We start from the raw sequence: 15,301 nt of genomic DNA on the forward strand, positions 1-15,301 counted from the left end.
AAAAAGATGGCTCTTTGTCTGCAATGTAGGCCCCACTTTTGGTTGATCTAAACCGTCCATTTTGACGATTATGGTTTTCCTGGATAAGGTTGTTTTTTAATCTTATATAAGGACCTTCTGTTTATAATGTATCCTTGTATGGGGACATAACCCTATCATTTCCCTCTAAATTGGGGAAGAGAAAAAGGAAATTTTTGCAATCCAAGCATAACCTTAGGCCCTGTTTCGATTGCAGGAATTCTCTTGAAGAGTTTGGAAAAGAATAACTTTCCTAAATTCTTGCTTTTTCTTTTGTTTGATTGCACATGGGAAAAAAGTAATTTAAACATTTTCTAGACAAAACCAGTTCATTTCCTTACAAAATTGAAAGGGATTTGCTAGGGCCCATCGCAAAAGGCATTTCTGGGCTAGTCTGGGCTGGTCTGTCGCACGTCAGACCAGCCACCTCGTGAATGGAGACAAAACCCCAAAATGCCTTTTGCGATGGACATTAGCAATTCCCTAAGGAACAATTACAGACGGGGGACACAAATATGACGTAATTGTCAACAGGACCCATGCTTTTATGAAATTATCAATAAGGGACAAAAGAGGTCTTGTCAGTATAAGCTGGACGACAATGCCATTTGGCATTTACAACACGTTTTCACCTTGTTTTTTTCCTTCTTCCCTCTTCTTTTACTTTTTCATTTTCACCTTTCTGAATTTTACCATATTACTCATCTTCCTCCTCAGTCAGCCACCATTATTGTTGGCAAGTCTTGAAAACTTGAAAGTTGAGTTCTTACCATCTATCTCTCTATATCAAGGTTTTGCTTTTCTTTTCTTTTTTTAGGGTTTTGCACTATTTTTCATTCCTTTGTTTTTTATTTATTTTGTTTAGGGTTTAAGTGGTTTGTATTTTAGGGTGTGTTTTGGAGATAATGCATGGATGGCTTCACTGACTTTTTGGAAGACAATTGGTTGTATAAGAAAAATTTGATGTAATACATGAATGGATGACTATACATTTTTTGATGTACTTAGATTTTTTTGTAATACACGAATTGGGATGTAATACATGAAACACATTTAATGAATACAACATCCATCTCTTTTGTTATTTCTATCATGAGCAGAATTGTAATGCAATTAGAAGAGTTGCTATAGGCAGGGGTTTTGTAGTAGAAGGGGCTTATCAACTCTCTTGAAGGGGATTAACAACTCTCAAAAGTAGGGTTACCAATTTTCGAATGGGCTTATCAAGTCCCCTGAAAATTGGCCGAGGGTAATTGAGTTTTGGGAGGGGGTTTTCAAGTCTCTATGATTGAGGTTATCTAGTATAAAAAATGGGATTACCAATTTCTGAATGAGCTTATCAGGTCCTTAAAAATTAGCTGAGGGTACTGGAGTTTTGGAAGGGGATTTTCAAGTCTCTAGGATTGGGATTATCTAGTATAAAAAATTGGGTTACCAATTTTCGAATGGGCTTCTCAAGTCCCTTATGAACACGTTTTTACTTCATGCTTTTTTCACTCATTCATTTTCACCGTTTTTTTTCTTTCTACCCTACGATTCATCTTCCTCATCCACCAATGAAAGGGAGGAGGAAAAATGCAAAACCCTAAAACAAATGAAAAATAAAACATAGATACAGAAAGATAGATGGGAATGAACTCACGTTTCAAGTTTTCGAGACTTCCCAGCGACAATGGTGGCTGGACGATGAGGAAGATGACTGGCAGGGTAAAAAAACAAAGTTGAAAATGAAAAAGTAAAAAAAAAAAGAGGGAAGAAGAGAGAAGAGGGAAAAGTGGAAAAGTAAAACGTGTTGCTTAAGAAAAGGGCATTTCCGTTCATCTTTTACTGACAAGACCTCTTTTTTCCCTCGTTGATAATTTCAGAAAAACATGGGTCATGATGACAATTACGTCATTTTTGTGTCCCCCATTGGTAATTGTTCCATTCCAAAATTGAAATTGTGCAAATGGAAAAAATATATTCTAAGTTTTTCCCAAAACATGTTTTCTTCCAAACAGACTCATAGTATAATTCTCTACCAGTCCATTCACAGGCTCTTCACCCAACAGTTAAGATTTCTTTTATCAATTGGAGATCTAAGGCAGGGGCCATCAACCAAACCACCTATATCAATGAGACTCATTATGCATATGATAAACGCACACCTTTTTGTAGTATGATAATAATGATTAACAAATTAGCCTTCATTTAAAAAATAAGGGGCCATCGTGTATGCTTGGCAGTCATCTAACAGTGATTACCAACTTTAGCAGGAATGATCTTGTTATGGGAACTTCGTTGTAGCATAATTAAGTGTTATGGTCCTGAGTGGGGCCTGCCTAGGTATGGGAGTAGGTGAGACCTAGGCCTACGGGGCAGGTTTAAAGGGCCTAGCCTAACGCTTTCTATGAGTTCGGTAGCTTTTGACGCATTGGTTGGGTACCTAGCATTCGGTATCAGTGCAGCCTCCACGTCCCGTGCTCGAGTTATGGAATAGGCGACATGTGGACAGGACTCCATAGAAAGGGCTACCCGGTAAAAAGCTAGACTAAAAGCCGTCATAGTGAAGTTGCCACAGAGTGGCCCACTGCGAAAGGGATGACCAGAGTGAAAGCTGTCACAGAGTGGGCCGTCAAGGACGGCGAATGCGAAAGCTTGATAGAATGTTACAGTCCTAAGTGGGGGCTTGCCTAGATATGGGACTAGGTGAGACCCAGCCTAGTATGAGACGGGTTTAAAGGCCTAGCCTAATGCGTTCCATCATCTACGGAGCTTTTGGGGTTGGGCCTAGATCAATGGTTGAAGCTTTGTTTCTCAACCTTGAAGCCGCAGGTTCGCTTCCAGCTTACCTACGCAAAAAAAAAAAGCTATGGAGCTTTTGGAATACTGGTGAGGTGCCTAACAATAAGCAAGCCCCATTTTGCATGGTTGGCCCTAGCAATGGTCAATTTAGAACACCCGCTTAGTAGGCTCCATCTAAAATCTTTGACCATCAGTTTATTTTGCCATAAAGTAAGAGGAATGATAAACTGAAGGGTGCCCTTGCAAAAAAATACAGCTACAAGAGCATCCCCATTGGCCTATCCCAACGAAGTGCATCTATAACGACACAAAAAACTACATATAAAAAAAAAAGCAGTCAAATATGGAATTAAAGGAACAATAAGTGCACTTTGTTACGAAGGACCAATGCGGCGCTGTTCTAGCAGGTTTTTTTGCAAAGGCACCATTCTGTTTACAATTCCTCAGGGCATAAAGCCTTGCTCTGTATGGTTGCCAGGTTTTTTTTGTTCCCGAGAGTTATGTGGGAGAAAAAAATACCCTGGGAGATAGGTGGGGAAAAAAAAGTCCTGGAAGTATCCTGGTAAAATAAAAATCCCATGTTTGGTTATGTGGGAGAAAAAAATACCCTGGGAGATATGGTGGGAAAAAAAAAACCTTTGTTTGATTGCTTGAACTGTTGGGTAGAAAAAAATTCTTCTCAAGCTTATTTTTGGTTCCCGAGTTTATTTTTGTTCCTGGGGTTATCTTGGGATGGGATGAAAAGGCAATCATTACAAAAGTGGGATTAAAAAATTCACGCCACAAGTAATCATTACAAGAGTGGGATTAAAATAAACCTAGTGCCAAAAGGCAACCAAACATGGGATGGGACCAAAATTTAACTTACTCTCCCACAAAACTCCTAGGAACAAAAAAAACCCGGCAACCAAACAGAGAAGGGGTAAATTTCTTTTACTACGGCATTGTTTCTTTGGACGTAAAGCAGATGTTTACTATGGCTCCATTTCTTTCGATGTAAAATAGGCACCCATTTTTAAGTGAAAAACAGGAGGCTTAAAGCAATAGGAACAAAAGGCACGGAATGTTATATGTGATTGTTTACAAAAATACCCCTCATAAATCTGCTCAATTAAACGAAGTATCAAAAAGGGTATTTTCTGATGCTTGAAGAGCAGGTTGGTTGAAGCGGAAGCATGCTTTAGGAGTTATGTGCCACCTTAAAATACCTACCAAGATGAAGGAAAAGTTTTATAAGGCAGCTGTGAGGTCAGCCATGATGTACGACTCAGAATGTTGGGCCACCAAGAAGTAACATGTGCATAAGATGAGTGTAGCGGATATGCGAGTGCTTAGATGGATGTGCGGCAACACAAGGTTAGATAGAATTAAAAATGAAGATATCTATAAAAAGGTAGGGGTGTCACCAATTGAGGAGGAGATGAGAGAGTACTGCTTAAGATGGTTTGGGCATATCTAACGTAGGCCTTTGGATACTCTAGTGAGAAGAAGTGACTCGTGCCAAGTTGATAGAGTAAAAAGATGAAGGGGCAAATTGAAAACAACTTAAGTAGAAACAGTGAGGAAAGACTTGAGGGCTAGGTACATAAAAGAGAACATGGCCTTGGATAGGAGAGAATGGAAGAAAATGATTCATGTAGACGAACCCAACTAGTGTCAGGATTATACTTAGTCAATTTGAGACGAGTAGATTCTATCACCTTCTTCATGAAAATTTTAAAGGATTCATTAGCCGACCTCAACTAGTTTGGACAAAGACAATCCAAAATAATTTCGGACTTTAGAATATGGACAGTCAGATCCAATTGTGTTTCCTTAATCCTGTCTGTTAACGTTCGGATCTCATTTGGATCCATCAAATTGTCTGGGTCCATAAAACACCAAAACACCAAAAACAACCCAAAAACATTGAACACCCGCCACTAAAAAGTAGAGGCCACAAAAATGCCTCTCACACTAAAAGACCCAGTATTCCTATCGGGGTTGCTTTTATTATTCATCTCAGTATTAACATACATTTTTAATACCAACACTATTTTCATCGTTTTAGTTGAAACAATGCAAGCATTCTTTCTATCAGCAAAACCCCTTTCTACTCCAATTCGCGTGAAATCTCAGTATTCCCCGGCGATCTCAAACCCGCCTTTGAAAACCTCAGAATCCATGGCTGCTAAGTGGGCCCAGAAGACTATTGTTCTTCCTCCCCAGAAACGAGGTTGCCACCTCATGACCTCAAAGGTACAGAGAATTTCCTTTCCTTCTATAATCTCTCTGTCTCTTTTACTTCTTCTTTAATATTTGGCATCTTATTAAAAAAAAAAAAAAGCAATCTATGTGCTGAAAAAAAAGTATCGATGATTAGGGTTTTCTTCTCCTTCTTTTTTTTCTTCTTGTTCAATTGGATTATGATTTTTATTTTTCAGAGACTCTTTACTTAAACTAGTGATGTAGTGAAATTTGTACAGAATAGGGTGTTTGTTAAATTGGATTATGTCTTAGTCTAGGGATGCATCAGAGCCCCTAAGTGGAACAACATGGACAACCCACCTTTAATATGCCAGTGCTTCTGTTTGGCTACACTGTTCTGCGATAGCGTACGTGGGAAGGAGAATTACTGGTGAATGGCATGTGTAAGAAAGAAGGCTTCAAACTCTTGGGAGGTGTATTCACCATTTCACCCCCACAATCGCTCTGTAGATGTAGAATACATGTTCTGGAATGCTCAATAACAAGTGTATGAAAAGAAAAAAAAAGTTAAGAAGACATTGGATTTGAGACAAAGAAAATAAATCCAAGTGTAATGAAAATAATCTTAAAAAATAACCTAATAGCAGAATCCGAATCTAGAAGAGGTTGAGGCAGGACCCCAAACATCAGAATGAATAATCTCAGACGGAAACGATGTTCTAATTGAACAACTACAACTTAGAGGTCTTATTATATGAAGAAATAATGGTGCAAACCTAGGGTTCGCGGGTGTGTTGGAGAACTTTTAGGAGCTTAATTTGTAAAGTCTTCAAGTAAAGTAGCACTATCAATCCCAAGTCAGATCAAGCATTCAAAAACTCGATCAAACCTAACTAGGGTTTTTACTTGTAAGTTAGCTTTTAAGATAATTCATCAATAAACTATTCTTTCCAAATATACTTTGCAACTACAATTCACATCAAAGATAGCAAATATATAGTTTTTTTTTTTTTTTTGAATGGGAGCAAATATATAGATACGGACAGCAAAGTCTATGATGTCTGATTGTAATATGAAGATATAAAAAATGAAAACATTATGGCCGAAAAAAAATCACCTATTTATAGGAAATAGTTTCAAGAATAAAATCAGGTGAAAAGGGGCCAAGGGGATTTCGGTAACAAAATCGGGTCTAAAACGGCAAGAAACTGAAATAGGTCAGATCTCAATTGGTGGTATGCACATCGATCTCAAATCTCATAATGTAGAAGGCCCAAGAGGAGGTGGAACTGTCACATAAGCATCGATCCATCCGAGGGCAGCATCACTCGCCAATATATCGTGTCAATGTCGGAAAATATGGTGAAAATATGGACACAGCAAGATCATCGATATGAGATATAAGGCTGCAGCAAACATTATGTAAGGCTTAGAGAAATCATTGATATAAACCCCGAAACAGTAAGGTGGCCCACGAAAGAGGGTAGGTGCTGTATTGTATATGAAAGAAAGAAGGAGAGGGATGGAAAGACTGTCACCAGCAAGATGACCAGCCAAGTGAAGGGAGGAAAGAGGAACCACACTTGTTGGGTGTCGGCTCCACTACAAGTGCATGAAAAATGAACCAACATTCAGGAAAAGATAGTATCTCTTTGTGCTCTTGCTATTTCTTGTTATCGCTATTGTATTTGACCATCTCGGTCTGCGTTTTCAATGAATTAGCCATTTAAAAAAAAAAAAAAAAACATTCAGGAAAAGAAAAAAAGGATCAAGGAAGCGAGGGGATTGGGTTTTTTTTTTTTTTTTTTGGGGGGGGGGGGGGGGGGGGGGGGTTGGCTATGTGCAGTGCCTAAATCTTCTGACCGACCGCTGGGACAGCAAGGGAGAAGGAAAGAGAATAGGGTAGGTGAGAAAGAAAGGAACTGAGAAGAGAAAGGGGAAAAGAGAGAGGAGGGAAGGGAAAAGGAAGGGGAAAATGAATTGGTTGCAGTGACTACAACCCAGTTGCATGGCTGAGAAGGAGAAAACGATGGGATGGGGAAGAAAGGAAGAAGATAAAAGGAGAGAAAGAAGAGAAGGAGAAGAGAGGAGAGATATGAGGGAGAGGAAGAGAGGGTGAGGTGGAGGAACATGAGAGGAGGGAAAAGAGGGGAGAAATCTCACCTTGCGTCAAGTGGGGAGAGATTTCTCCACCCTGCGGCATAAAAGGCGAAGACCTCCACCTTGCATCTCCTTTGGGGGGGGGGGGGGGGCTTCTCACGAAAATCCCCAAGTATCTTCTCCTCTTACGGTCATCCTATTTATAATGGGATAAGTGAGATTAGTATTGTTGTAGTCTCCAATTGTATTAAAGCTACTTAAGTGATCTAAATTAAGTGACCTAAGTGTGGGCCAAGGTGTGAGATAAGTGATGAGGTGTGAGCCCTAGCTGATGTGTACAACCCCGCCTTCTAGGCTGCCCAAATAGAAATAGTCTCAAAAGAGAAAGTGGTAAAAAAAGGAAAGTGTGTTAAAAAGAAACTAGCCTAGGAATGAAAACTATCCTAAAATATGTGCTCATCTACTCAGGATCACATCAAATAAGTGCCTTTAAAGCTATAAAATGTAGAGTGCTAGAGTTGGTGTGGGCCAGACAATGCTGCCACATCGACAATGAAGGTGAGGAACTGATGGACAAAAGGATTTAACACTAGAACATTGATGTGATGGTGGCAACTCTGAAGTACTTGCCAGGAAGTACTAGTTGCCATGAACAACACCTATAACGAGGAGCTTCTTCGTTCGCAGACCTTTCACAAGAACACAAGTGAGAGTAAAGATAAAGTAACAACCATCAATAATGGCAGTAAACATCATCTCCGGCAAATACAAATGTCCATGAACCAAACTAGGAACCATCAATAAGATCCACAGCACCTTAGCTCGATTTAGAAGTTGGAAAATCTCGCACACATGGAGGGAAGCTAATTCAGCTGCGGAATATCTTTCTAAAGTGAATTGTTCTTGTAAAGGGGAGGACATTCCCCTTTCTCTTATTCCTTCTCCTCTCAAAGAAATTGTTACAATGGATTCCTCTGGAATTCCCTACACAAGGATGTAATTTCTTCATTTTTTTTCTAATACACATGTAGGGGTCCAACCATAATCTATCATTAAAAAAAAAAAAAAACAGTAACAACCATTGAGATGTATATTGTGAAACAGAAAGCTGTTTGTGTTGAATAATTGGAAAAACATACACATCGGGGGCACCAAAGGAACCTAAAGAAATAAAAATGAACTCAGTGTCGATGTAGGTGATGGAAATTAAAGACCAATCCCCAAAAATGATATGAGAAGAAATCGTAATTAGGATGACGGGCATGTTACCTTGAGTCATCAACAATGTGATGTGGGATACCCGTGTCTATGACCAACAAAGTGTCTAATGGAGAAACGAGCGATAAGTGTTCTCCACATGATGGGCAAGATCGGTTGGGGTCCTCCCGATGATTGAGGATTTGAGGCTTGTAGTGATCCTCTGAATGTGGCAAGTACACGGTATTTTTTAATAAAAAAGTGAAAGAATAGTTCGCTCTATGCTCACCATGAGGCTGCGTATTGAGGCTTAGAGTGATAATAGCAATTCACTACAATATGATTGTATTGGCCACATATCTGACAGCCATAGCATCACAGGGTTGGTGGAGCATTAAGGTATGGCATCAGTGTGCTTGGAGCCTGATGGACCTAATACGAGGAATAGTTAGAAGGCCACCTTTAGAGCATTGGGGCCCATCCTGTGCTCATCGTGTAGGATAAGGACCATGTCGCGGACCTAGGAATGTAGGTTGTTGCAGTTGAAACTGCTGATTGTTGTCGTTGGGGGTGGAAATTACCCATGTTCGGGACCATTTCCATGGACATGACCTCGCCCATGACCCTGTCCATAAGTTTTGTCGTGAAAAGAGTAGAGCACTTCAAAGTTCAAAGGCTTCAAAAGAAGTAGTGCAAGTCATGGACTTGGAGCCGTTGCCCAGGGACTTAGCTACAAACATCATACTCTCTAGCTGAAAAAGAACCCAAAGCTCCAAAAATGTTAAAAAGGTGGTCTTGGCCGTAGGAGACTTGACGAAGGTAGAATAGTCATCAGTATGTCCTTGAAGAGTGTATCAGAACTTATCTGTTTTGGCAATTAGGTGCTTGATAGTTTCGAATTGATAATAAAGGGCCTTCATCTCTATGAGATATTCCAAGATGGTTATCTTCCCCTTTTTGTTATTCTATAGTGCAACCCAAAGTTGCATAATCTGGGCCTCAGATTGCGTTGAATATGATTGGAAGGGCTACCGAAGTTCTCCGGCAGAGATGCCGTCAAGGATCTGGGAGAGACTTAGGTGACAATCTGGAATTAATCGAGGCAATTAGAAGCTCTTATTGGGCATACCAGGCCGCTGGCATAGGAGATGTCAGTGGGAACTCCTTCAATACCTCCCTCTGCTTATGTGGGGAATTGTTGTTTGTGGCGCAATCTCTACCCCCCAAGCTGTAACATATATTCTTTTTTTTAAAATAAATTTAATTTTCCCTTTTCAGGGAAAAGAGAGAGATGGCAGAGTGATAAATAATACATTCTCTATTTAATGAGAGAATTGTGTGCAACCCTACATGCCTTTGCTAAAAGTAGAATAAAAGATAGAATAGGTCGAGTACATAATTCATCAGGCGCACAAAAAGTGATCTTCAAGCACACGAAAAGTGATCGAGCACAAACTAAGTGATATTGATATTCTCTACGTATATTTTTAAAGGTTATGCAACTGTTTGGTCCGTTCTGGCCTTCTGATGGCTGCTTTCAATCTTATGTTTTTGTCTTCTGTTAATGTAAAAAAAAAAAGATAAAATAAGGCCATCTCCAATAGCTTAAGCTTTTGGAGTAATTTGTTGTTTCACATGGCATCAGAGCCAAGGTCCTGGTTTCAAAACTCCTTGATATTGAAAATCCACATATAATAGCAAACCCAAAAGTGGGGCCACATGTGCCACGTGTAGGCCAACTCTAAAAAGAGTGGTCACTCGTGAGGGGGATTGTTAAAGTATAAAAAAAGGTTAAATAACGCCATCTCCAGTAGCTTAAGCTTTTAGAGTAATTGGTTGTTTCACATGTTCTAAGCATCGTACATAATTATTTAACTTGTCCTTTAGATTTGAGTTTCTTTTACTGCATATGAACCATGCTTTTGTTCTCAATGGCACTGGGTTTTTCAGCTTTACTACAATTAGCCACTATGATTCAATGAGAATTTCTTTCTTGAGTTGTACATCCAAAGTACATTTAAGCCTTGGCTGCTTTCAAGTTTTTCTGCTAGTTAAAAATCACTGTAGCTTATTTACTAAAAAATTTTCCTTTTTTTTCCTTCGAATTCTGTTCTATGATTCCCGGATACTCGTGGAGGCCCAATGTATCATGTCTGACATGATACCAATACTCATATCGGATACTTATGTTGGCCAAAATAAATATCATGTTTCAAACATATCTCACCCTCTTGAAATTAGCTATCGTACTTTTTGCTTGTTAATTGCATATTTATAATTATAAGTTTGAGTGTGTGGGTAATGATAATTTAAAATTATTATTCATTCCATCTTCTGAGTTAAACTTACTTCAGTTTAATGGTATTTTATTTATGCATGTATTTTGTCTTATCTCATTGTATGGGATACCTGTATCCATATCCTTGTCCTATTTTAGTAAAATTTCTAGTTGTATCCTTGTTCCCGTGTACGTGTCTGTTTTCGTATGCATTGGGTATAATAGCTTTTGTTTGGCATTTACTTACAACACGGTTGTATGGGTGGTTTCTATTTAGGTAAGCGAATATTCTTGGTAATCTTTTGCTTTTTGTCTCACTGAGCTGACTTCCCAAGTCAATAAAAATTTCTACGGATCACCTGAGTCAACCCTGTTTCCAAATTGGAACTGTATTGGGACTGACTGGGACCCGAGTAGATCAACAATTTTTTTAACATGCATAGTTTATATTATCTATAATCTTCTTTCTTGTTCCGCATCTCATTTTGATTCCACAACTCTGTTGCCGATGGCCTTTCTAATCAGGTATTAAAGGAAATTGATCAAGATTTATCAGGTTTCAAATGTGGGCTGGCTCATTTTTTCTGTACGTGACAAATTTAATTCCACTCATGTTGTTGATTTTGTTTTCCATATCCATGCGTTACTGAAAGAAGTTTTTTCCCCTCTCAGTACAGCATACAAGTGCTTCCCTAACCATAAATGAGAATTATGACTCTGATGTTCAGGATGACACAGAGACATTTCTTAATAGGATAGTTCCAGAGGTTAGTATATTCCATCTATTTTCGTTTGATATAATTGCAGTAACTTTATGGGACAACCAATATGATTTCATGTTTCATACTTGTTTGCAGGGAAGATCGGCACCTTGGAAGCATACAATGGAAGGTTAGTACCTAATAAAGTCCTCAGAGTCCCTTGTTTGATGAGGACAACTTTTTAGTGATCTTTTTTATACCCATTCGTTGATTTGAGAACTTATGAATCGGGTCGTATGGGTTTTGAATCTTCTGATAGAAAATTTAGCTCTTTAATTCTCTTTAAGTGTCATGTTTCTTAATCTACGAATATATTTGGGAGCTCACCTCATGGTGCATATAAGTTAAGTAGAATTTTTTGGAGTAATTTTACAACATTTTAGGTTTTATATTTGATCAGCTCTGTGCAATGGTTGCCCAAGGTGATGAATCAAGCCACCACATGGGCTTATGGGGGAAGACATCCCACTTGCATATGCACGACCCAGACGATGGCCTAGACCTAGGTATGAAGACGTGAGGTAGAGCAGAATGAGTCCAATGGCCATTTGATACTTGAGGGTAATTTTGACAGAGAAATGGACTTTTAGAAAATTAGGAGGGAATCAAAGGCATAGGGGCTTGAGCATGCATTGAATTCGTAGATCTTGTCACCGTTCCAATCGGAGGGCCAATAAAGCTTATCTTTGAAGTCTGACGCTCCTCTTTGTGATTCGAACAATTCGAATGATCAAATTGTCCAACCACTCGACTGTATATTCTCAATTGAGAGGGTGACTTACTTGCATAATCTTCTGTTATTTTGGAGCTTCAATTACTTTTTGGCTTGATCAGGGTGCTTTGAAGGTGAATCATCTTGATCAGGGAGGTGTCAGGCACATTGTTGACATGATGAATCTCTTTAATAGGTTGGATGGTTCTGATTTGGCATGGTTTGGTTGAATTCTCAATCTTGACTTCTCGAAACCATGTATGTTGTGGCCCAGACAACCCTAATCCCCTTGATTGATGGACTAATTGCATTGTAGGCCTTTCTCCTTTGCTCACTACCATTGATTCACTGCTCCTTGAATCGTCTTGAAGTTTGCCACATGTCCGCACCTTGATTACTTAAAATAGAACAGTGGCCCCATCCCAATGAATGGTCCAATGTGATTCTTTATTTCATATGGGCCTTGGATCCACTTTGATTTCCATTGGAATACTTCTTATGCTCGATTCATATGTACCTGGAAGGACACGAGAGAGGAAGCCCCCGTCATTGGGGTTCATTTGGACCTGCAATAGAGAAAGCAGGCCCGACTGCAATAAGCAAAATCAGGGTTTGTCAAGATGTATTGCATAAGGACACTTGGCTTGATGATGTAAAGTGAGTGGGCCACTTTTAGATGGGCTAAAGGAGGGTGCTTGGTCGCATACAAGTTACAACGCCAAGGGTGGGCCATCTTCGTTCCTTGAATGCAATGGTCACTTGAGAACCAAGATATCAAGAGGCCGCCGGTCTCTTTGGCCGAGTGTATGGGTGTCGTGGGCCGCATGAACTGGATATGTAATGGATCAGTCGAACCAGGCTGGGTTACATGTTTGCTTGAGCTAGTACCTTTTTTGGGTCTTTAGGCATGGATTTCCTTTTTTTTCCCGAACAATCCCTTTCTTTGCTCTCTTTTTGGTTTTTTGAAAACCCGTTAGAAAAACAATAAATACCTAATAGAAAGCATGCTATTAAATTGAGAGGAAGTATGCTTCTAGTACGTTAAGGACGTGAGAAGAATTCAGTTTCCAAGTCAAGCTTTTGTGAAATTAAGGCCGTGTTCGTTTTGGATTCTGACAAAAGATGGTGGGGGATGGTGGGGGGCCCAACCGATTATTGGCCCAAAATTATGTTTAATTTTGGGCCAATAATCGGTTGGGCCCCCCACCATCGGTTGTCAGAATCTGAAATGAACAGGGCCTAAGCTTTCAAACCTGTTAGGAAGCCTACGATCACTGGCTAATACAGCATGGTACTGTTGCACAATCAAAATATATTGCAGTTGTGCAGTTTCATAACTTGACATTTTCTTTTAGTCAAACACATAGGCTGGTACCCATTACATATAAGCACATAATTTCTTGTGTATGTGACTATGCTTGGATTGCTTTTTTGGTTTTGTATCACTCTATTGGCCGACATGGAAAATCCTTCTGGGTTTTTGTTCCTTGTATCAGTTTCCCATTGTAGCAACAATCTTTCAATAATCAAGATTTTTTATTGTTAAAAATGATGTAGAAATTTTGTTCATACGAAAGATCCCACGCTACAATCCCAAGAAATAAGTGACTTATTCCAAGAAATGTCTGGGTTATTGGTCATTTTGCAATTTCACCAATGAAAATTGCTAATTATTATTGGGTCATGCTTGCAGGCCCCGATGACATGCCAGCACACATCAAGTCATCAATGTTTGGCTGCACACTCACGTACGGATCTCCTCCGATAAGAGTCTACTAATTTACCTTATTTCTTTCTAGTTTAATAATACCAAAGCCTGTGTTATTTTTTGTGCAGGATTCCTATAACAGATGGACGTCTCAACATGGGAACTTGGCAGGTAACTAGAACTATGGTTATTTGGAATATGTAAAAGTCTCATATTCTATTTTCTGCCGAACTGTCAAAGACTCCTAGGCTATATGCATCCTCTACTCAAAGACCTAAAAAACTGCTATGTTGGTGATGTATGGAACATAGTTTGGAGTTTAGACCTCCTTTTCATTAATAGGAATACTAATTTTATCTTATTTTTTAACGATTCTCTTCTACAAGCTTGAATTTCTATTGGCTTGTATCACATTATCCTGTTCTTCCTCATTCTGATTTTGATTTTTGTGTTCGCACTTGTTTCTCAGCCTGAAGGCTGATCAACAAGAGGGCACGACAGCCACTGATGATCTCAATTACGCATACTTGTCCTAGTATGGCATCTAAAATTAATAGGCGATATGCATCCTTGTCATTAATAAGAGTATTAAATGCACTTTGGTCACATGCAGCCAATGGGGGAGTCCTTTCAGCCCATCTCTGCAAGTGAGCCCTTGAGTTTAGCATGCCTCCATTAATAATTGCATACTATTTATACAGCTCGAACCTATCTTTTTCATCTGTTTTCTGGTATTATGTGTACACTGTTTGCTCAATTATAATGTATTCCCATTTGTTTACCTCCACTCTTCTTTTGCTGTTATGAACTAGTATTTGGGTAGCAGCGCGTCTTTCTTCGTGATATTACTTTTTATATCTATGAGCTATTTATTGATCATTTTAGCTGTGCAACCATCACAAGCTTGTAAACTACAATCACAAGCTTGTTTTAATCGGTAACTTTTTCTCTTTTTCTTTCTCCAGGGAATATGGCTGTGTGAGCACAGGGACCATGCTACTCCTCGCAAAGTTGTAGTTACTCTTAATGGAGCGTAAACCCCAGTATGTAATCAAGTATGATTTGAGAACTTTATCAACATAATTGCTTTATAATAAAGGATTGGTTGGTGAGCTGTAATTTGTTAAAAGACTTGCCACTGCCATCCTGTTTGGCTGTCTCAGTTTAAGGGGCTCTGGATTTAGGCCTTGGGTCACTCTGATAAATAGCTTTCTCTTCTCACATGAAAACAGCACCGGTTATGCACAAACATGATTCATGCAAAAAATATGTGCATTTATGACTAATAATTCAGGCTCTTCTCTGAAGTTAAAGCATGCTTGGGTGAGAGTAATACTAGGACGAGTGAGCTCCTGGGAAGTCCTCATGCTGCACCCGTCTCTTCTTTTTTAATTTTTATCATTTCCTAGTTCAGGATGTTAACTGCAAGGTCTAACAAGGTCGGAGGTTTGTGCCCTCCTGGTGTAAAAATTAGCTCAGGTCGTGTATTTACGGGGCGGTGATTTTTTCTTTTTTCAACCCTGCTCTGTATGGTTGCCAGGTTTTTTTTGTTCCTG

The 15,301-nt window shown here is 39.3% G+C and overlaps 1 protein-coding gene across 1 annotated transcript; it reads left to right on the forward strand.

Moving 5' to 3' along the window:
• Nucleotides 1-4,707: 4,707 nt before the first annotated feature.
• On the forward strand, nucleotides 4,708-14,994 carry LOC143845354 (uncharacterized). Its single transcript, XM_077353663.1, has 7 exons — nucleotides 4,708-5,040; nucleotides 11,090-11,150; nucleotides 11,237-11,331; nucleotides 11,422-11,455; nucleotides 13,731-13,785; nucleotides 13,874-13,916; nucleotides 14,711-14,994. Exons 1-7 carry the CDS (start codon nucleotides 4,747-4,749, stop codon nucleotides 14,780-14,782), a joined length of 654 nt encoding a protein of 217 aa, XP_077209778.1. The 5' UTR covers nucleotides 4,708-4,746; the 3' UTR covers nucleotides 14,783-14,994.
• The last annotated feature ends 307 nt before the right edge of the window (nucleotides 14,995-15,301 follow it).

The sequence above is a fragment of the Tasmannia lanceolata genome, unplaced genomic scaffold, assembly GCF_043159265.1.
Source record: "Tasmannia lanceolata isolate RefF3 unplaced genomic scaffold, GAP_Taslan_0.1 ptg000015l, whole genome shotgun sequence".
NCBI classification, from domain to species: domain Eukaryota; kingdom Viridiplantae; phylum Streptophyta; class Magnoliopsida; order Canellales; family Winteraceae; genus Tasmannia; species Tasmannia lanceolata.

Excerpts from the sequence above, each read along its gene's own strand:
- LOC143845354 (XM_077353663.1), top strand. The coding sequence starts at position 4,747 with ATGCCTCTCACACTAAAAGACCCAGTATTCCTATCGGGGTTGCTTTTA. Across the intron at positions 5,041-11,089 it reads GCCACCTCATGACCTCAAAG|GTATTAAAGGAAATTGATCA; the intron begins GTACAGAGAATT and ends CTTTCTAATCAG. Across the intron at positions 13,917-14,710 it reads TCAACATGGGAACTTGGCAG|GGAATATGGCTGTGTGAGCA; the intron begins GTAACTAGAACT and ends TTCTTTCTCCAG.